Below are 21,738 nucleotides of genomic sequence, written 5' to 3'. Positions count from 1 at the left end.
CTCAAATAACAATGGCAAGAAGATGCTTATGCAAAGCATGACATATACTTTTAGAGCATACAGTTTTTGCACATAGCCGCAGTATAGATATAGTAATATATTGATGCCAATTTGCTTTTTAAATATTATTCATACTAATTCATGCTACAATGAATACTTCAAAGGACATTCAGCACTACAATAGCAGAGTTGCTGTTTGATAAAAAGCGGATGAAGGACACATAGCCTTGGTCCTGAATGATGTGGGCAAAATGCGGCAATGGAATGATTGCTTAAACTGCATTGAGTATCACAAAGAAAAACAAATACTGGGAACAAAATTAATCTCTTTTACAACCCAGGATACAGAATGCCAGGTGGCAGTTTGTCTTTGGTGATCTAATAATTGAGCTAACAACACTTTTAACTTGTTCCAGAAGCAGGCAAAGTTTAATAATTGTTAGCAATTGTTTAGGAGGAGAAATGTCATTGCTTCTTGCCACTTATCCAGCAATCAGAATACTGTATTGATCCCTGGGTGGAAATCAGACTGAGTATCACAAAGTTGGCATTGGTGATATGAGAAACGATGACCTTAAAGGTGTCATAGATTCATTTTAGTTTATCACTGTGCTCTGTCTTTGGTTGTTGGTCCTTAAAGAAATCCTTTTAAACTGTTAGAGTTAATACAGTACCATAAAAGCCTTATACATAAAACAAGTTAACTTTGCTGCCATAAATCTTGACCTTGGTTGAAAGTAATTATAGTTTACTCCCTTAATCTCATTTGATGTATTTCTACAAACGCGGAATGATATGAAGTCAAGAACAGCAACATTTATGCTGGGCAGTGTTAAACTGAACACTTCTTACTGTACATCTGTTACAGTGGACCAGGGTGGCGGCTTAAGAGACACTTTTAGGTAAAGTTAAGAGGATGGAGAAATAGGCACTCACTCAGAATGCCGCCGAGAAAACAATCACTATCTTTCTACATCACGTATCTTAATCAACGAAAAATGTAGGTGAGAAGCACACATTCATCATATTACTAAAAAAACATACACCAAATCAATACACAACAATAAATAAACATTCATTCTGTTTACTGAGACATTTCTTTTGTCCACCTGCTAGCCTGCATTGGCTGGAAACAAAAAAAGGCAAAGTCTTGGCGAGAGTGTTCTTACTGTAAATCCACTTGAGCTTCATTGAAGAAAAATGGCAGGAAAAAGGTGTGCTATTTATGGTCCGGTAATACAGCACAGGACATCATATATCTGTTGGTCTCAACAGAAACCACTAGCTTGCACTGGACATATCTAGAAGTGGCCAAGAGATGAATGCTAGGGCCCTCAGGCAGACAGAGAAAGCAACAAAGGACCATTTGGTCCAAAAGCGTATTGTTGCGCTCTTCTTGCGCATTTCAGTTTTCCCCTGACAGTAGAGATGTGATCTTGGTGACTTTGTTTTTCTCTGAGTCAGGACCTTGGCAGTTAGAGCGGCAGATTAAAGTTGCTCATGAATGCTGATAATATGGCCTGCTTTTAATCACAAGTTAATAAGTTAAGTTACATTTTTAAATAAATGTCACACTGATGTAAATTGTTGTTATCGTGCATCTTCTCCCAGCAGCAGTTTGAGCAAGAAGGTAGAAACTAGTGGTCCCTTAACACTGTTAATATTGGTTATTACTAGTTAGGCTACTATTTGGCTACTGTTGCCAGCAGGGTGACTACTGTCACATAGGTAAGACTAACTCCATGCAGACACTGACAATGTCCTAAATAAGATGGGTGGTCACTCTATGATATGCGCTGATAGGTCCACAAGATCTGAGACAACAAGAGGTCCTCTTGACTGACCTTTTCTCCAAGTTAAACCCACGTATCTGCTCTGGACTCAAATACTGGGTGCCATATATTTTTCAATACATAGTGTCACACCTTAATCCTCCCCTTGCAGACAGACCCCAGCTGAAGTTAACCATGTACAGTAGCTCACATTATACATCTGTACGCATCTTAGTGATGTTTACATAGTTAGTGTTGGCCAGTGTACAGTTTCCTGTTTTTATGCCCTCTGGTCTGAAGTTCTCAGTGCTGTGGTTCACAGCCTCCTGTATCTCCACATAGTCAGATTTACTGAGAGTGGACCCACTGCCGCTCCGACCGCTCTTCTTCAGATCGTCTGCTGAGCTGGCTTTAGGCACACTTGGGGTATTCAGATACTGTGCCTGTTCCTCGCCCTCCGTCTCTCTGTGGTAGAAGTAGTTGAAGTTTGACACAATGACAGGTACAGGCAGGGCAATAGTCAGCACACCGGCAATTGCGCAGAGAGACCCTACAATCTTTCCTCCAATGGTTGTTGGGACCATGTCTCCATAGCCCACTGTGGTCATGGAAACCACTGCCCACCAAAAGGCCTCAGGAATGCTGCTGAACTGGGAATCTGGCTCATCTGCTTCAGCAAAGTAGACAGCACTGGAGAAGAGGATCACACCGATGAACAGGAAGAAGATGAGGAGGCCTAACTCGCGCATACTGGCCTTCAGAGTCTGTCCCAGGATCTGCAGCCCCTTGGAGTGACGGGAGAGTTTAAAGATACGAAACACCCTGACTAGACGAATGACACGGAGAATAGCCAAAGACATAGCCTGCTGGCCTGCCTGGCCGTCCTCTGGCTTCTCTGCTAGCTCTGTACCCAGGGTGATAAAGTAGGGGATAATTGCCACAATATCAATGATGTTCATGATGTTGCCAAAAAAACCAGCTTTACTGGGACAGGCAAAGAACCTAACTAGGAACTCAAAAGAGAACCAGATGATACAGAGGGTCTCCACGATGAAGAAAGGATCCTTATAATAAGCTGAGCTGTCATAGGTAGAGGTGGCGTTGGACATGGACTGTAATGGATAATTGTACATCTCCTCATCATCATTTCGGAAAACTGGCAATGTCTCCAGGCAGAAGCTGACAATAGAAATAAGAATCACCATGACAGAGATGATGGCAATGATGCGCGCAGGACCTGAGCTCTCTGGATACTCAAACAGCAACCACACTTGTCTCTGAAACTCATTCTCTGGCAGAGGCCGCTCCTCTTCCTTTATGAAACCTTCATCCTCCCTGAAGATTTCCATAGCCTCCTCACCCAATTCATAAAACCGGATCTCCTCAGAAAAAATGTCCAGGGTCACGTTAACAGGCCGTCGCAGCCTCCCTCCAGATTGGTAATAATACAGAATGGCATCAAAACTCGGTCGATTGCGATCAAAAAAGTACTCGTTCCGGAGAGGATCAAAATACCTCATCCTTTTCTTGGGATCCCCCAGCAGCGTCTCTGGAAACTGGGAGAGGGTTTTGAGCTGTGTCTCAAAGCGCAAGCCTGAGATGTTGATGACGACCCTCTCGCAACATTCGTGATCCAGCTCTGGGTCATACAGGTCATGAGGCTGACCCGGATGTGCTGCGGCCTCGTCCGCAGGGTCGCTGGTAGCAACCGTCATGCTGGAGGAAGATGGGACCTGCAGGTTTCAGACAGGGTGTGGCCACGGCGGGCCACGAGGAGATAAAGGCACCACACACTCGCAGGTTCGGGTACAGGAAGATCCGTCTGCGAAGAGCTACAGGAAAGAAAGCAGAGAAAAACTGCAAGATTATTGTGATAACCATTGTGTTCCATGTTAAGTTTTGATGGCAATGCGCAAGAAAAAGTTAATTTAGATTTGTAGCATACATATTTAATAACTTGTATCCACTGGTATATATTTCTGAAACAATCAATTAGTTAAATTGAACATCTTTTACTGACTAAAATTGTGAGTAATTCCTAGAAATGTTGTGTTATTTCAAGACCTTCCTGTAAACAGGCAAGAGATGGGCAGTTGAAAATAACAAGCATGAGATGGGGGGCAGAGCCACTTGAGCACATTGGCTCCATTGTGTCTATGTGTATTAGGTTATGAGTTCTCTCTCATATGAGAACACTGCAGGATCAATATGCCAGCCAGTAATACTGTATCAGCTCTCACAGGGTGCAGTTACAACCAACAAATCTGATTATATGCTGAGTGCTCCACACAATCTGTATGAGACCAACATTCCCTTCAAAAGCTGAGAAAAACTTCATCAAATCAATGATCAAATTATCAGTATTATATTTAAGCATATCTGTCATATGGTTGACATAGCCCACTGCATTACAGCAGAGCTGTTTGTTGACAACAACTTTCTAATTTCATAGGCCACTGCACAAAATCAAAATGTATGAAGATGCATAGTTTTGGAGACTAGGCCTAGTTCAGGTCACACTATTTTACTTTAAAAGACAGCCACATATGTGTGATTTCGTAGTTAAAGCAACAATATCTGAATTTTAAAAAAACAAGTCCTACCTATGTGCACTGACGCTTGTAATGCTTGTTTACAATGTGTCCTCTGGTGGTAATGCGCCCAGCAGAAGTGTTCGGTCAAAAGTCAGCCCCCCGCGGTCAGAGCAGCTCCTCTCTGCCAGCCATATATCGCCCAAAGCTCTGGCTCTGCATCGGCGCAGAAGTGGGAGATGGGACAAGGCGTGAGGTCGCCTCAGTGACCAGCAGATAAGTTACATGTTGTGATGCAGCTAAGGCTACAGGTTGAAGCTGGTGGGGTGGGGTTGTGGTTTGGGAATAAAGTGAGCAAATCTAAAAAATGTTTGGCATCAGCAAAATATCACGCCCCCTCTTCAGAACAATACGCTGCCGCCTGCAACAACAAATGTAATCCTGCGATATCTGCAGAGACTTATTGGGGAAGGGAGGTTTGCGGGAGGCGTTGTTGTCAGTATTTCTACTCGGTGGCACCAATGGCAGATCTCATCTAAAGCGAAATCACCTGTTTGATCTCCAAACAGGTCCGTCTTCCTCCTGAAGGGTTTTCCATCTTTGTTTTAGCTCGTTAAAATGTTAATTCGTTTACTTTATCTTCACCCTCTTTTTTTCTGATGGGGAATAACCATATCAATACACCAATGATGCAAATTAGTAACAAATGGAGGCTTAATTTCGCAACCCTTTCCATGGAAAAACGCAGTCCTCTGAGGGCGTTTTTCATAGATGCAAACCTATTTTTTCCCCCTAATTTGGAGACAAAGCAGCCCGGTTCATGCACTGGGGTTTTCAAACATTACACGACAGTGTTGTAGTGGACTGGCAAGCGCGAGTGAGTTAGTTTGGAGTGCAGGTGCTAGACATGCTCAAGCCATTTGCAACCCTCTCCTGTGTGGATCATGGACAGCCACAATAGACTCCATGCACTAAACAAAGCAGCATAGCGTTATCTGTCGGACTACAGCATATATTTCAGATAATGGCATGCAGGAATTCACCCTGGTTCTCTTGGTGCGCAGACGCATGTATTTTTATCCAGTTTGTCTCCTCTTAAAAGGTGCCTTGGGTTCGTGAGTCCATTCCTTCATAGCTGTCCTTCTTCCCTTATTTGACTAATGTGTCCAGCGGATGTGTCACCTCATCACGACCAACTGTTTTTGAGCTGCCGCCTCTTCCCATGTCTCTCATATTTCACCATAATTCACCATAGTTGAGATGCGTGGGCTGCAGCCGGGCATCGCGGAGCATACTAAGATCTTCACGCGCGCCTCGCCCCATCGCTCTGCGCTCCCCGACACTCTTGTCCTCTCTGCTACACATTAAAGGGGAAGCATCGCCCACCACAGGGTGGTAACGGTTTTCAAAGAAACATGTCCACACAGCAAATTTGGTCTAGCCCGAAGATAGAAAGAAAATGAATAGAAAGAATACGAAATGTAAAATGTTTTATTTCAGTCAGGAAAACATTTGAAAAGAGACATGCAGATGTGGAAAGTCTTCCTCTGAACTGAAATGAGAGCAATGAATTAAGGGAATGAGGGATAATGAGCCAGCAGCTACCTGTGCATGTCCTGTTTGAGCAGAACACCAAAGTTCCTGCCTGAACTACTCGTAACCGAGTCATTTTATCATTATTTTCATATAGCTCATGGTTTGAGCACTTGCCACATCAGTCTGAATGGCTGCTGGCATGCCTCTGTGTCTGTTTAAGGATAATCTATTTGTATACATGTTTGTCTGTGTACTTTGTTACTTTAGTTTGAAGAATATTACAGTATGGGCTCATGATGGTAGAACCCACAAGTTGAACTCTATGGGTGTGTGGTCCCAGTGAGGTAATTAATGTAAAATAAAAGAATACAAAGGCAGGCTCCAGTAGTTTGTCATGTGTACTGTAACTAATTATTGCACAGACCCGTTAAGCACATACAGGCACACACTCACACAAACAGAGGACTAATGCTAACAGCTGTTATTGCAATCATGTAAGTAGACGAAATTAATGTCAAGTACACCAATTGGCTACACAGTCAAATAACTAGTTCAGAGGAGTTTCCCTGCAGACAGTCTTCCTGCCCTTTTTTCCTCCACTGCTTGAAAGTGGGTCATGTGATATGTCTTCAGGTAGAGCGCGGGAATCACACGCACATGAAAGGAAAAAGGAGACGCAACTACCTAAAGAATACATGAGGAATTCCACATGTCCTCCCCCATGTATTCTCCTTGTTCTGCCATTTCTATTGTCCAAGGACAGGTCGAACATGTTATGCAATTCTTCTCCAATGAAAGTGTCAAAATACTGATTAAGATGATGACCCAACCCCAGAGGGACTGCAGCAGTAGCCCACTCTGCACAGAGCTGATGGCTGAAGGTCTCAATGAGCTATTGACCCTTTTACATAAGCACGCTCACTGATGGAACTCTTAAATCCTCATCGTCCATGACTGTAAATGAGAGGGCACAATTCTAAATGGAGGGCATCTAAGAGCCCAGCCACCAATATCCAATGCTGGGTATCAGAAGAGTAATGATTCTTTATCTGCCACCACATTCACAGCAATTATCTAGAATACAGTTTTATTAGCAGGATGGGGAAGAGGGCACAGAGAGTATGAGATATGGGATCGAGTTAGTTGGGGTTGGGGGAAAGGCGAGTCATTCTCTGATGATTTATGTTTCATTTTATTCTTGTGACTACCTTGAAATTGCATACACTGGCAACGTTTCATGTTAGAATTCAGTGCTCATAACTCTTTTCTTTAACCAACTTGTTTTAGTAGCCATACCCAACCATAAATGAATGATCCCTTAACCATCTGAGGCACAATCTAACCTTATCATACCCAAACCTTTAGCTGCCAGCTAGGGGGAAAAAACAGACAAGAAAACAATAGAATAACACTGGCAATGAATGTTTTGCAGATAGTGCAGAGACAATATGTTTGATATGTTTAAGAGAGATGTTAGTCCAGGGAGATCTGTAATTAGCCAGAAAAAAGAACCCCTAAAGCCTGATAGCCACAATTTGTGTTAAAAAAATCTCATAATCGGAAACAAATTTATAATTAGATTCAGAGTGCCCTACACTTTCCTTTATGCCCCGAAATCCATTGCTCATAAAACTGTTACACTGATAGGTCATAGAAAAATGCCGCTCCTAACACCTCCAGAACTTGCCTGAGAATCATAACATTTACACCTTTTCTTTGGTATAAAAGTAATCCAGTTATAGAATACTGTACAGCCAAACAGGAAAGGCTAATGGTTAATGAAGCATATTTCAATGCTGCCATAACGTAAACATTTTTTAGTTGTAGCCCACATAAGAACTCACTGAATCCATAACAATATGCTTCCGGTTTGCCAACTGCAAGACAAAAAATAAGGAGGAGCGACGGATTCCATAAATATATAAATTTAAATATGAATTTGAGTGTTCGCGCAGAGCTGTCTTGATTTTGTCTGAGGAGGACCCTTAGTGTTTGAAAACCTCTGATCTATAGAATAAAGTAGGCAACTGATAGTTTCATATTTCTTGTGCAGTTGATCTAGAGTTTTGAGGGCTGTTAATTCTCCAACCATTTTAAATCCTCAATTCTGTTTCCAGTTCCCTCTCACCTTCAGGTTGTGCCAAGTCTCAGCAGAAGGAACCATTGATTCTGTTTTGTATTCAGCCGAGCAGACCACATGGAACCTCATAAAGAAACTTAAGGATGCTTTTCAACTAACAACCCCACATGACTGCCTGTAATCACATCTGAGCACTTTTTCATTGTTTAAAAAATACATATTTTTTCTTTCATCGAGCAATTTGTGACCGTGTTCTCTTGTGCCAGCTGGTGCATTGCTGTGGCTGGACAGGGGCCCATGGCTAACGGGGCACCCCAACATTTCAGAAATGTGTATGAAATAGTGAGGACAACATGAACGTGCAGGGAGTTCCCACTCTACACACAATGTGCATAGAACCCCTTGTTCCCAAGATATAAGCACAATTAATACAATTATTCTACTCAGAGAATAAATGAGTTTTTGATCCGTCACTGCAATCCCACACAAATAGCTCAGTTGAGATATGTTGTGAGATGATCAGCATATTTGTGTGTCAGTATGTGAGTCAGCACACCTGCACGCCTAAAAATCTCCACCCTTTTCTATGCAGCAGAATGTGTGGAAGCGAGAGAGGGATGATGAGCGTGAGTAACAGACGGAGTGAAGGAGAGAGGAGGGCGCTGATCCAACTTATGACAGCAGACTGCAGGGGAGGGGCTCTGTCCTGGATGACCTCTGCTGGTGCTGCAGCAGGTGATCACTCACTCACAACACACTCACATACAGATGTAATAGCATACTGTATTGGCATGTGCATGCAGTCACTACTAGAACATGTGCACACACTGACACACACATTTAGACAAAGTCATACTGACTCCATGTTTCTTTATAGCTCCAAGACAAGAAACTGTTTACCTTCCATTTCCCTGTGAACACAAGGAAATCCTGATTTTATTCCTAATTCATTTTTGCGTGTAGGCATCTAAATAGCACTCCGCAACAGGCATTCTCCTCTATGACAATGAGCCAAGAAACTTAATTACCACATCAGCTTTTTTTTGTCCCTTCATCCTTCTTCATTTTCTCCCCTCACTTATCTCTCTCCCTGCATGTCTCCCTCTGGGGTCCCTCTATATTTAGAGATTGACCTTGGAAGTTGCCTACCTGCCTGTTGAGAGCAGCCAGGCTGATGAGGATCACTGCTTTCATGATGAGATATGTCCTCACCTTTGGAGTAGAGTACTCTATTATTGATTCTGGATGTGGTTTCACTTTATGTTGTTCTCACAGCCTTCGAAAACAAGAGAGAAGAAAATCAATGACCCAACTGGTCTGGAGGTGTGGCTTAGCTTAGGGAGGAAAGTTGGGAGTATATTAATGATATCTATACTGCAAGAGTATGCACAGCTGAATATGTTTGCCATATGAAGAGATCTCCTTTACAATGAGGCTCAGCAGCATGCTTTGAAACATTAATTGAATGACGTGCAAATCTCCCCTAGCAAGTGTTTTCTTCCCACACTGCAAGCAGCAGTTAAGTGCAGCCTGTCTAGTCAGTTCAATCAAATCAACAGCTAATGTATATGAGCCCCAGTCTGTTGCCATTCTGTCGGTGGTGTGTGTCTTACTTGACAGGGACTTGTGGCAGCACCGTGTCAGAGCCAGCATACCGGAGCCTCGTTGAGGACGGCAACACCCGACCCCACAGAAATGATGGTGACAGGAGCGGAGGACGCAAGGGAGGACGGAAAAGCGAGGAAAAGGTTGGAATGACGTCAGGAAGAGCTCATACGCGTTGCAGAGAAGAGGCTTGGTGGAGGAGCAAGTGAGGAGACGAACACAGTCAGCAGGAAATGAAGTTAAACATGTGCAGAAAATGAAAATGAATGGAGGAGACGGGACAACAGAGGTGGAGAGGGTAGCAGATAAAGGTCACAGTGACAGAGTGATGAGTCATCCAGCAGAGCACAGCAGCATCTCTCGCTGTTTCACACTATCACCCTCTCCACCATCTGTTTGTTTTGACAGCAAAAACCGAGATGACTGGCAGCAGATCACCCCTCCAACAGCTAGAAAAAAAAATCTATTATGTCATCTGTGTCTGAATATGCTGCAGGTATTGTTTTGAATGTTTTTTTATTTGTGCGCCTGCATGTGTTTGAGTGTGTTTGTCTGAGATTGTTTTGTGTGTTTACATACAATACACATGTCTGGATGGGCAGTCCCACCTTGTCTACTCAGCTTGTGGCTGGAAACTGTAACTGATCAGCCAATCAGCATCCAGAATTAGTCAGAAGCACTAGCAACAGCATCATCACCCTTAGCAACCATCCTTCCCAGCTACCAATGGCATGGCTCTGCTACTGAACATGGAAATAACACATAACTGCAAGTCACAGAGAAAAATGCATTGTAGGTGGCAGGTGTGAGGGAAATCAAAAGTGTTATCTTATCTTCTATCATGTTTTGTATGTTAGGGACATTTGTAATCATTATTGTATTCATTTCAAAAGGGAGTGAGAGTCAACTGTTTTGGTTCACTCTCACAGTGTTGTTTGGCTCGGCTCAGCACCAACGGCAAACAGACAATTGTTTATTAATTGTGAACAAAGCGGATCATTTAGCAGTTAAAGATTTAGCACCTACGCAGTTAGTAGAGACCAAAAACAGAGCTGAGAGAGAGAATATTACCAGGTGGACACAAACACACCCATATCAACTTAAAGCTGATCATATGTCAATGTTGTATTGACACATTGTTTCTGTTGCCCCCCAAGTGACCCCACAACAAAAATAAAATCAGTCATTCCAACTTCCTAAAGATGTTAGAATATCCTTTAGTCATTAGTAAGTAAGTAAGATTTATTTATAAAGTGCTTTTCACAGACATTAGTCACAAAGTGCTTAACAGGAGCAGAATTACAAACATAAAAAACACAATGTGACCATTTGAGGGCCAATAATTTACATTTAAAAAAGCACAGAAAACAGAAAGTACAAAATTAAAACATAAAAGCAGGCCTAGGAGATGAGTTTTTACCCAAATGGCAGTCTAAACAGGTGTGTCTTGAGCTGATTTTTGAACAAGTTCACAGAAACAGCAAACCGTAGGGGTGCAGGCAGAGCCTTCCACAACCTCGGTGCTACTGCCTCAAAGGCTCGGTCACCACGGGTCTTAAGGCGAGTGCGTGGGACAGACAGATAATTTGACATGTTTGACCTGAGTGCAGGGGCGGGTGAATGAGAATGAAGTAGTTCAGCCACATATGTAGGAGAATTAGCTATTGCTGACACTCTGTGATCCTCTTATGCTGACATTTGTGTATGTGTGCGCGTGCACATTCAATCTGCTGTTGGCATCATCTCCACTTGGACGTGCCGTTCAAATGGAGTCCCTGCATGGTGAGACCCAACCCACATGGGCAATACCCCGATCCTCTTCCAGACACACACTCAAAACACACAGACACACAAAGTGACGCACGACCCACACTCGCCCTTCTCAGAAGTCATGTGCACATAAACACTGATGATGTGATTGCAGACAGCTTGATACCTTCAGTGCACCTGAAGAGGGCCGAGTCTGTTCTACAGTCTCTTCAACTCGCTCGACAACCTTCCCTTGTTGCTATGGCGATTTCCCTGGTGAAGCGCCATGGCTGGCGGTGAGCTTTGATGACGTCATAGGTATTTTTGTGATCTCAAAGGCAGATATCTTTCACCAACATGTATAGTAGTAAAGCCAGAGAGAGAAAGAAAAAAAAAACAGCAAAGAGCCAGGTAGATAAATAGTTTAAAAGGCGATACGGGTTGTCCATAATTGTGCTGCACTGATAAACATCTGGAGTATTTAGTCAACAACTATTACCACATATCCAATCACCTTAAATAAAGGCGGTTTGGTACTCGTGGACACACAATAGCCTAGAGATGTGGCAGAGTTATTAGCGAGCTGGTGGGCTCACTGGAGCAATAAAGCACACTTGCTCATACACAGGATGACAGTGTGATGGCTGTAAACATCTGTTAGAATGTTAATATTTACCTCCTGCGCCACAGAGATGATATGAAGTTTTCCACTGGACTCATACACAGCTCAGGTCTCTTTAGGGTTCAGCCATGCAGCCTAATGTGTGGCAATAATGTTCTCTTGAAATTGGGTATCACTATTTCTTTTCCAAGCCAAATTTCAATCCCTGGTGATGTTGCAGTTATTAAATCTGTCAGACAGAAATAGAGTATTTTATTTGTCAATGTTTATTGCATTGATGTTTGCAAATAGATGAAGTATACTCTCATAAAGAACTGGCCCAGTCACCCTGATACAGAGAGGTTCCCTTGCTCTGTCTGTTCAGCACAATCACGGTGGAGACTGTTGCTGCGAGCCAAACACCATAGGACTGTGTACGGCTCTGCATGAGAAACACTTATTAAACAGTGACAATTCAACAGCAGTGCCAACAGCATATTTATGGATGCTAATGATGCGATTATCTTGTGAAATTAGATTAACATTGAACGATTACAGCTTTTATAATGCCACTATCGTATTTGTCATGCACAGAATCACATTTTGATATTGTAAAAGCACTGAAATCACTGGATCTTGTGTCCTACTGTAAACAATGGCATGCTTTTTTCACCTTTATCCTGGTGAATAATGAAATACAAATTGAATAGGTTGCATCTATTAAACAACACCATACTGGAGTGAATGATAAGTGGATTAACTGTATAACATCCACACAGAGAAAGTTGTTTCAAATGTCTCTCGTCATGACATAATCAAAACATACAGTACTCACACATATCAGGCAAGAAGGTCTGTAATTGGACCTAGATATTCTCCAAAACATAAATGAGTACCATTCTCTCAGTAATTGAGTGAAAACAGACTGCAGCTCCTCCAAAATAAAGACAGTACAACTCATAATCTCTTTATATGGGTCGTGTTTAAGATGGCACAGAATAACACAGAACAAATACTGGCATACACAGCCTCCCCCTGACATTATTCTGCCCCATCTCCCAAAAAAATACCAGTGCACCCTGGGATAAAAGAGAGCCATTCACAGGCACATGGATATGTGTGAGTGTGTGTGTGTGCCTGTGTTTGTGTGTACAGTGCATGCATGTCTCTCTATCTTTCTCCATGTGCAGGTCAGGGGAATAGCTGCAACTATCACACACAGATATATATATATTTTTTTTTTTTTTACATATTAGCAATACAGAGCACAATGAGCTAAGAAAAAGGCATATGGCTAACAGTCTTTGATTTGTATCACAGTTTCATATCAGAAAATCCCGGTTGGCCTCAGTTGTTGCCACTTTTGACTTGCCGTAAAAGCTGTTTGTCAGTTATTGTCCGTAATGTCATATCATTACTCAGAAATATGAAAACAGAATGTGTAAAGTCCAGGAATTAAATGTGCTTTGCAAAATTGCTGGCTGTCCTTTTGGAGTTTATATAGAAAGCAGTATGGAGAAATGTCCATAACACAGTTCCAGCTGAATTCTGTCACTGCCTGAATCAGTCTCGATCTTTGATGGTTCCACTCACAGTGCGTTAACTTCAGAAGAGAAGCAGTCCGGAAACTGCAGCTACAAAGCTGTATTTAGAATATGTTATATGTCTGTTTTTAGTCATTCTTGTGATTGCATTCAATTCAGTGGTTGTGGGGGGGGGCTGGTATGCAGTCCATGAGGACAGCAGTTAGGAGGAGTGTAAGGGAAGAAAAATGGATCCAGTTGAGTTCTGTCTAAGCTCTTAAATTTAGCCAATCTGGCCCAACAGGAAGACCAGAGTCATTGTGCCCCTAAAGAGAAAAAAGGGTCACTACAGGTTAATGGGTAATCTATAAAGCTTTAAACTGAGCAAACATTTCTAAGAAAATATCAGTGAATGTTAGTTGAAATGTCACAATGTCACATTTATTTTTCTTATCAAATGGAGTCTGATTACCTAAATGTGAGGCAGTATAATTGCGGTCAGAGGTTCCAGAAGGTTTGTGCAGAAAAATGGAACGACCTTCACCTGAGAGAGAGTGAGAGTGAGAGTGTGTGAGAGAGAGAGAGAGATAGAGAGAGAGAGAGAAGAAAAAGCAAAATTGTTAGAGCCACACAGCATAGCCAGACCCATCAAACCAAGGCTGCTCCTCTTCTCCCTGCTTTCTCATTACCACTCGTGCAAAACTCAAACGAACTGTAAACACAGTTCAGACGGCGAGGAGAGGAGGGGAGAGGAGGCGAGAGGAGGGGAGAGGAGGGAAGAGGAGGGGAGAGGAGGGGAGAGGAGGGGACGGCAACTTTTGGATAAGAGAGTCTCCAAAGGTCCTGTAACAAGGGAAACATTTTACTAGAACTGTCCCCACTGACACATTTTCCATTAAGCTGTTTTTGAGTGAAGCAGATGTGCATCATAACTGCTCACTCACTGCAATTTACTCTGTATAAGAGCAACTAAATGTCTACACTGTAATAAACTTAAGAAAGAGGAGCAGAGGTTAGGAGAGGTAATTGGAGTTTGTTAAGAAACAAATGTGAGACTGGATTAAGCTTCAGAGATACACATTAGCAAAGGGGGGAAGGGTAAAAATAGAAAAGACGAATGTGCATGGTAAAGTGCCTTATTTTAATAAAATAGCTTCCAGACTGACCAATCCAGTTCAATGTTGAACAAGTAGCTCCTGTCTCCTCCATAATACATCTTGCTCACTGATCAATAGATCAGTGTTTCTCCTCACTGAAGCTTTTATGTGACCTAAGAAATGAGTAGGCAATTTAACTGATGACCAATACGGAGTTTTTCACTGGAAATATATGAAGTCAAGATCAGGGGTCAAAACGGAAAAGAATAATCAAAGAAGAGGTCATTCATTCTGTGGGACCTCTCACTTTGCCTTCAGGGTAAGTCAGTTAATGAGACCGCACTATTTTCACTCAACCATGACTGGAGAGGTAAACATATAGTATTTGTATACTTCCACACACATGTGCCCACAAGCACAAGTTCAAGTGCACACACAGTCGAACTAAATAGATTCAAAACATGGCTGCTTGACAGATTCCCAATCCTGCCCTTTTAAAATTGTATCTCCCTCATCTCTATTTGAATTAGAGTAGTTACTGTCAGTAAACCTATATTGCAAAGCAGTTTCAAAGACAAGAGTGATGTACAGAAAACATTATTTTCAATGGGCCTTCATCCAAATTCACACACTGAATCTACAATAAAGATGAATTGTTTTAAACATGCTAGTGATAATATGCTGTTTTTAGCAAATAAAATACAGGAAAACCCCTGAAAAGGACCACAATCTGCAACAGCTCAGAATGCAGTTAACAATGGTGTCAACCCAGAAGCTTTCGCTTCCTGCAGCCTGTTATCTCGTGGATATTTGACCTCTGTGACTCTTTGATATCAATGGCAGAGGAAGACAACGGTCACAAGGCAAGGTGAGCCACCTGATCTGTTAGGAGATGATGGCCACCAGGGAGCAGCATTGAGACAAGATGGGCCTGTTGTTGGTGCCCATGTTTATTTCATAGACCAAGTCAGCTGTATGTTAAATGCCCCCCCCACCCCCCACCCCCATGACACTAAACAGAAAAACCTACACACTCAGGCTGATGGAGCTGATGGAGGTACACACCTGCAACTTGTTGGACATCAGTATATTGTTAGCATTAATACAAGTTATGACAAAAAAAAAAATTGTCATATTTTGTGATATTGAGTAAAACAGTAATTGTAGGAACTGTTTGACCTGCACCTGTGAGGTGTAACTCAAACAGATACATTTATCTAGATACATATGACCTGCTTGAATTGCCTAAAAAACAAACAAACACTGGTTTCATGGCTAAAGGTAAAGGGGTAGTTCATACTCTTTATGAACTACCCCTTTACGTTTAGCCAGGGGCATGACAGGGATTAGAACCTACCAGTTTTATCAGTGGGAGAACAGCAGCCTCTGCTGAGCGACCCCAGTAGCGCACTCAAGACAGCCAGACACAAAGCGCTCCCAGTCCATTCATAATTCCTCACGCGCCAACTCTCCTTCCACTTCTCCCGGCTCATCGCCTCTGAGTTGTGCCTGCTTCATTTTGGGCGGGCAGCACAAGGTGGCAATTTGTAAACAGACCATCTTACTTCAATTTTTCTTTGTGTCAATGCTAAAGTCACTGAGTGAGCTTGTTGGTTGTAGTGGCGCTGGGCATGTCTGGTCGTGTATTTGTTCGCACTGTCATCAAAGCGTGATGACAGAACACTCTTATTAGAGACCGAGGACAAGCTTTTCAGACGAGAATCTTAAAATAAGCTTCCAAGCCACCTGGAAGGTTACTGTGGAAACAAGGGTGCCATGGCAACGGTGACTGGGGTTACCGCGGAAACCACCATCGCCATGGCGACTGCATCACAGCGGGCTATATTTGAGGCATCCAAAGAGAAAGCTACATCTTTGATCGTTGTGTGTGCATGAAAGAGGGCTGTGTTTCTCCGCACCAACGATGAGACACCGACAGTCGGCGTGCTCCTGTGTTTATATGGTGCCGTTTACACATTAAATAGCCTAGTGGGGCAGTCCATATCAAGGAATTAAAGGGGATTATTTTTAAAGACAGTAGCATTTGGACTAGACTTTAACAATAAAGGCATATCACAGAACGGTCTAATTGAGATAATATATGCAGAACTATGTTTTCAGACAATGTGTTTAAACACACATTTTTAAATGATTCTGAATAATGATTATGGCTATGACTGACGGATCACGACTCAATGCATGTTAATACAGCGTGAGTTTTCTTCGAGTAACATACATTTGTACTCATCCTTCACAGTTATAAAGCTTCTATGTTGTGATTAAAATATTGGCTATTGCACAATAACAGGCCTAATAATGGGAGCTCTTTCTCTCCAAGCGCGAAAGGAAAACAGAATTTCGAATTCAGATCACCGACATGGAACATCCTGATTCTATTAATGGAGCACAAAGCAGCGTCTCTGAACAGACAGGGATCGCTCTCTTTCTTTCTTTCTTCGTCTGATAGCGCAGCTTCTGTGGTGCGCAGCGACGGAAGCAGCTGTGTTTACGCACCACCCCTTCCTGTGTTCAGGGCCACGGCTCTATAATTGGCTACACGTCGGTGAAAATCTTTTTGTTTACATCCACACAATTCTGCGAGTTGATTTGCGTGGTAGTGAGGAAGTTGGGCGGCTGCTTGAACGTGCTGTTGATGCCATGCTCCTCTATCACCATATACTCGCTCTTGCTAAGCGAGGAAGAGGAGCGTGTCTTCTTCAGCTCCTCTGCGTCATTTAGCGGCTGACAGCTGCCCACGTGCAGGTACTGTGCCTGCTCTTCTCCCTCCGTCTCTCTGTGGTAGAAGTAGTTGAAATTTGAGACAATGACAGGTACAGGCAGGGCAATAGTCAGCACACCAGCGATGGCGCACAGAGACCCCACGATCTTTCCCCCGATTGTCACGGGGTGCATGTCTCCATATCCCACGGTGGTCATGGTGACAACAGCCCACCAGAATGCATCCGGGATGCTGCTGAAACCCGAATCTGGGTCGTCTACCTCAGCAAAGTAGACAGCACTTGAGAAGAGGATGACACCGATGAACAAGAAGAAGATTAGCAGGCCCAGCTCACGCATACTGGCCTTCAGAGTCTGTCCTAAAATTTGGAGCCCTTTGGAATGACGCGAGAGTTTGAAGATGCGAAAAACCCGAACGAGCCTGATTACGCGCAGAATGGCTAGTGACGTGGCCTGCTGTCCGTTTCCTTGCCTCTCTGCCAGCTCTGTGCCCAGAGTGATGAAATACGGAATGATGGCCACAATGTCAATAATGTTCATAATGTTTTTGGAGAACGTGGCTTTACTAGGACATGCAAAGAAGCGCACCAGCAGCTCGAAGGAGAACCAGATGATACACAACGTCTCCACAACAAAGAACGGGTCAGAGAAGGGGCTGGTGAAATAGGAGAGTGTGCCATTAAACTCAGGTGTAATGGTGATCGAATCCCTGTTATCGTCCCTGAACTCCGGCAATGTCTCTAAGCAGAAGATGACAATGGAGATGAGAATGACCAGGACAGACACTATCGCTATGCCCCGTGCGGGACCCGAGCTTTCTGGGTATTCAAAAAGCAGCCACACCTGTCTTTGGAATTCATTCTCTGGCAACGGCCGCTCCTCCTCCTTTATAAAGCCCTCATCCTCCCTAAACTTCTCCATAGCCTCCTCACCCAGCTCATAGAAGCGGATCTCCTCAGAGAAAATGTCAATTGGCACATTAACGGGTCTCCTGATGCGCCCGCCAGACTGGTAGTAATAAAGAATGGCATCAAAGCTTGGTCGGTTTCGATCGAAAAAGTACTCGTTCCTGAGAGGATCAAAGTACCTCATCCTCTTCTTGGGGTCCCCCAGCAGAGTCTCTGGAAACTGGGAGAGAGTCTTGAGTTGCGTCTCAAAGCGTAACCCTGAGATGTTGATGACGACTCTCTCGCAGCATTCGTGATCCGGTTCATATCGGTCCAGAGAGTGGTGGCCCGGGAGAGCCACCGACTCTTCTAGCATGTTGTCACACGCGACAACAGTCATGACGTCGGCCTCTGTCTCTATGTATCCGTGGTTCACGAGGTTGTCGCCCCGGGTTTTGGTTGCGCTCGGCGGGGGTGATTGCAGGAGGCTGAGGTGGTCGTCCATGCGCGGTTGAAGAGGCATTCAGGGGCGGCCGCCTCGCCCCCTCCGCGAACCCCGGTCACCCACAGCCGCCACCACAGCCTCTTCTCCTCCACCGTCTCTCTCACTTTCTCCCTGCGCTTCACTTTCACTCTCTACTGTTGCTGTTCCCGCCCACGAGGAACGAGCTGGGTTTATAAACAGGCCATCCACCCGCCCATGGCGCGCCAGCGCTGGGTACCTTTCCTTGTCCTCCGCCAATCGCAGGACGCAGCGATATACACAAGAAGCAACAGACGGGCGTCATTCAACTCCGTCGTTTGGGCGTGCCCGCCTCCATCTGTCCCCCTCTCCGTCTTGTAGACACGCGCTTCAGCACCCACACAACAGTCATATTTAAACAAGGTCATTGCCCACAGATAGGGCATTTTCAAATAGGCTACTCATAAATATATCAGAGCCTAATTCTTTTTTCCGGACATTCTTAAAAGACACACCAGCATCAAGTGTTAGACGATATCTTTTCTTCACCCAAGAAACATATTTGGGTGTGCGATGGTATAATTAAATATGTTTGGAAATGGACTATTGCACTTAATTCTGCCGTCGTTAGTTTATTAATTACGCACAAAGTGATGGTTGGAGTGACTGGCATCCATCTGAGACCTGAAGTTGCCCATAATGCCCTTAATGCCTGCGTCCCAAACGTGTGAGTGAAGAGGAGTAAACACGGCAGCGGAGAGAACAGCTCGATGTGAGAGATAGAAATGTGTTGTTCAAGTAAAATAAGACCAACTTTGTCGTAAAACAAGTATGATCTAAAGAAATACAAATTAACATGACATCAAGGAACACACAATCCATGTCATATTTAAGGGCTAATATTGTGAATGTCAGAAGGGAAACTACAGTACACAGCATCACTGGACCTGTGACAGATGTGATCAGATATAATCAGGAGAGAGAGAGAGAGATAGAGACCTTGCCTTTCCCATCTGAAACGTGACATTTTTTTTACTTTCTCGGATTATTAGATGCACTGTGCCATTTAGCCTTTCCAACCATTGTTTTAAATGTCATGATATTCAGCCCTAAAAGTGACAAGTATCCCCGAATGTATTATCATGATACATGCAAAAGCAAGAAATAGGACGTATATGTCATTTTAGCAACAATAAAAATAATGTGATGATACTTCACAAGCAGTTTGGGGAAGTATCAATTTCTAAACTGACCACAAAAAGTTTTCTTAGTCACCTGTTATTGCTCCAGTTGTCGCCTCTAATTGCTCAACTTAGTTGGCAAACATTTGTATTTTGGTTGCAGGGACTTTCTGCCCCTGGGGGTTGCTGTCCAAGGTGCTGAAATAAAAAAAAACTGTGAGAGTTACCAGGGACCACGAGTTTTTTATTTTTACAAAAAAATGAAATTCTCACCTGCAGGTGGAAATCATTTCCTTAATTAAATCAACCTGAATGGAAGGAGCCAAAGCATTACAGTAACTACACTAAAGCTTGATGAAGAAGACAAGAGGTCAGAGAAGACTTACAGACGTTAGCGGTTATCTGTAATCTGTAGCTCGTCAAGCTGATCATAAATGCTGTGCTCATGAATTATATATATATAAAAAACACCTGTGGCTTCTATTTCTATTTCCATTTTGACCTGAGTATTATAGTTTTTCACTAAAGCTGAGAGGTGTGCTGAAAACAAAGTGTTTCATTGGCTCCACTTTTTTAAAGATTTAATTTGGGGGTCTAGTGGCCTATGCTTAACACGCCAACAACAAGCAGGGGTCAAGCACAGCTCAGGACCTTTGTAGCAGGTCCTTGATCAGGGCTTCACAATCCATCCAGTGTTTTGAGTTACAGAATCTGCTCAAACCAAATTTTCTTTCTCATTAGCTGCCTGTTGACTTAACAGTTATCGCTTCATTTGTGGAACAGGATCATGTTTTGCCACAAATGTTCAAACAAACATTTTCCCATTTTCCTCATCCTCTTTGTTCCAGTATTCTTAAATCAGAACAATGAGGATGAATGGATAATTACTGTACATGTGTAGATTGTTCCTTTATGATAAGAACTTGATCACCTGCATGGACAGTTTGTGGAGAGGGGTTTCCTCAATATTTAGATAAGCCCACACATTTTCACAAGGTTAGAGAAAATAAGGACAATTCCCCAAAGTGAGGACATTGTGCTGGTCCTCGCTTTTATAAAGAGCTGCTCTGGGTTTGAGGATGAATATAGTCAGTGAAATGTCTTCATGAATAAATATTACTACCAAACACTTGTGTATGCTCCCCTGTGTGTGTGTGTTTAGGTTGGTAGGTGGTGGTGGATATGTGAGCCGAGAATAAAATGAGAGAAAGCATGAAAGTTGACTGGTTACCGAGCTAAATCTACTCCACAAAGAAAATACCAGAAATCAAGAGTTTCATAAAACCAGCTCTCTTTCAGTCTGCTCCTCTGATGACTATAACCAAAGGAGTCACATTTCACCTTCATTCTTTATACACCATGTAGTGCATGCAAATCAACAAGTGGAGGGAAGACAATATCAAAGGGAGGATCGGAGGAAAGAGACCTCAGGCTGATTGTAAGGGATGACTGTTTGCTGCTCATGAACATCTGCTTCCTCCAGATTAAATTAAATGAGCATTGAATGAATGGACTAATCTGAGAAGTCTCCCTTTAACATGGGCAATGCGTGGCAACACCCAATCTGACACATACAGTCACACACTAAACACACCCACACACAAAAAAAATTGTACTATACTTGTATATGGCATTTACTTACATTTATTCCTTGCAGGCAGGCATACCCTATAATGACTAACAAATCTTGACCCTGAAGTGTACATTTTAAACATTGCAACAGTGGTGCACCATTAGTGGTTTTAACCAAATGAAAGGTAATAAATAAATAATGTTATAACAAATAGTTCACCTTATGCAGACCAGCCTTTGGTTCCAGAAGGGAAGAGAGTCACCAGAGAGAGAAACAAATACAGATACAAATACAAAGGGGTATATTGCTGCGTTTCCACTACACTTGTTTAAGCTATTGCTACTAGCTACCTTTCACTAACTTAAAGGGGACATATAAGTACAATCTCCTATATTCAGTGA

General features: G+C 43.0%; 2 protein-coding genes across 6 annotated transcripts; both read right to left on the bottom strand.

Moving 5' to 3' along the window:
* Positions 1 to 96: 96 nt before the first annotated feature.
* On the bottom strand, positions 97 to 10,815 carry kcna2b (potassium voltage-gated channel, shaker-related subfamily, member 2b). 4 transcript variants are annotated; one of them, XM_031844466.1, is made up of 2 exons: positions 4,376 to 10,815; positions 97 to 3,629 (listed from the first exon to the last, which is right to left on the bottom strand). In XM_031844466.1, the coding sequence occupies exon 2, from the start codon at positions 3,485 to 3,487 to the stop codon at positions 1,985 to 1,987; it is 1,503 nt and encodes a 500-aa protein (XP_031700326.1). In that variant the 5' UTR covers positions 3,488 to 3,629; positions 4,376 to 10,815; the 3' UTR covers positions 97 to 1,984. The 4 variants fall into 4 exon arrangements, with proteins under 4 accessions (XP_031700326.1, XP_031700324.1, XP_031700327.1 ...); XM_031844464.1 differs by having other exon boundaries at positions 97 to 3,604; XM_031844467.1 differs by having other exon boundaries at positions 97 to 4,519; positions 5,347 to 10,815.
* Positions 10,816 to 13,707: 2,892 nt separating this feature from the next.
* On the bottom strand, positions 13,708 to 18,899 carry LOC116381928 (potassium voltage-gated channel subfamily A member 3). 2 transcript variants are annotated; one of them, XM_031844460.1, is made up of 3 exons: positions 15,852 to 18,899; positions 13,870 to 13,941; positions 13,708 to 13,723 (listed from the first exon to the last, which is right to left on the bottom strand). In XM_031844460.1, exon 1 carries the CDS (start codon positions 18,641 to 18,643, stop codon positions 17,048 to 17,050), a length of 1,596 nt encoding a protein of 531 aa, XP_031700320.1. In that variant the 5' UTR covers positions 18,644 to 18,899; the 3' UTR covers positions 13,708 to 13,723; positions 13,870 to 13,941; positions 15,852 to 17,047. The 2 variants fall into 2 exon arrangements, with proteins under 2 accessions (XP_031700320.1, XP_031700319.1); XM_031844459.1 differs by lacking the exon at positions 13,708 to 13,723 and having other exon boundaries at positions 13,855 to 13,941.
* Between the last annotated feature and the right edge of the window lie 2,839 nt (positions 18,900 to 21,738).

The sequence above is a fragment of the Anarrhichthys ocellatus genome, unplaced genomic scaffold (genome assembly GCF_004355925.1).
Source record: "Anarrhichthys ocellatus isolate YVR2014 unplaced genomic scaffold, GSC_Weel_1.0 scaffold5, whole genome shotgun sequence".
NCBI classification, from domain to species: Eukaryota; Metazoa; Chordata; class Actinopteri; order Perciformes; family Anarhichadidae; genus Anarrhichthys; species Anarrhichthys ocellatus.
This window is presented reverse-complemented; position numbering and strand designations above follow the sequence as displayed.

Excerpts from the sequence above, each read along its gene's own strand:
- kcna2b (XM_031844466.1), bottom strand. The coding sequence starts at position 3,487 with ATGACGGTTGCTACCAGCGACCCTGCGGACGAGGCCGCAGCACATCCG.
- LOC116381928 (XM_031844460.1), bottom strand. The coding sequence starts at position 18,643 with ATGCCTCTTCAACCGCGCATGGACGACCACCTCAGCCTCCTGCAATCA.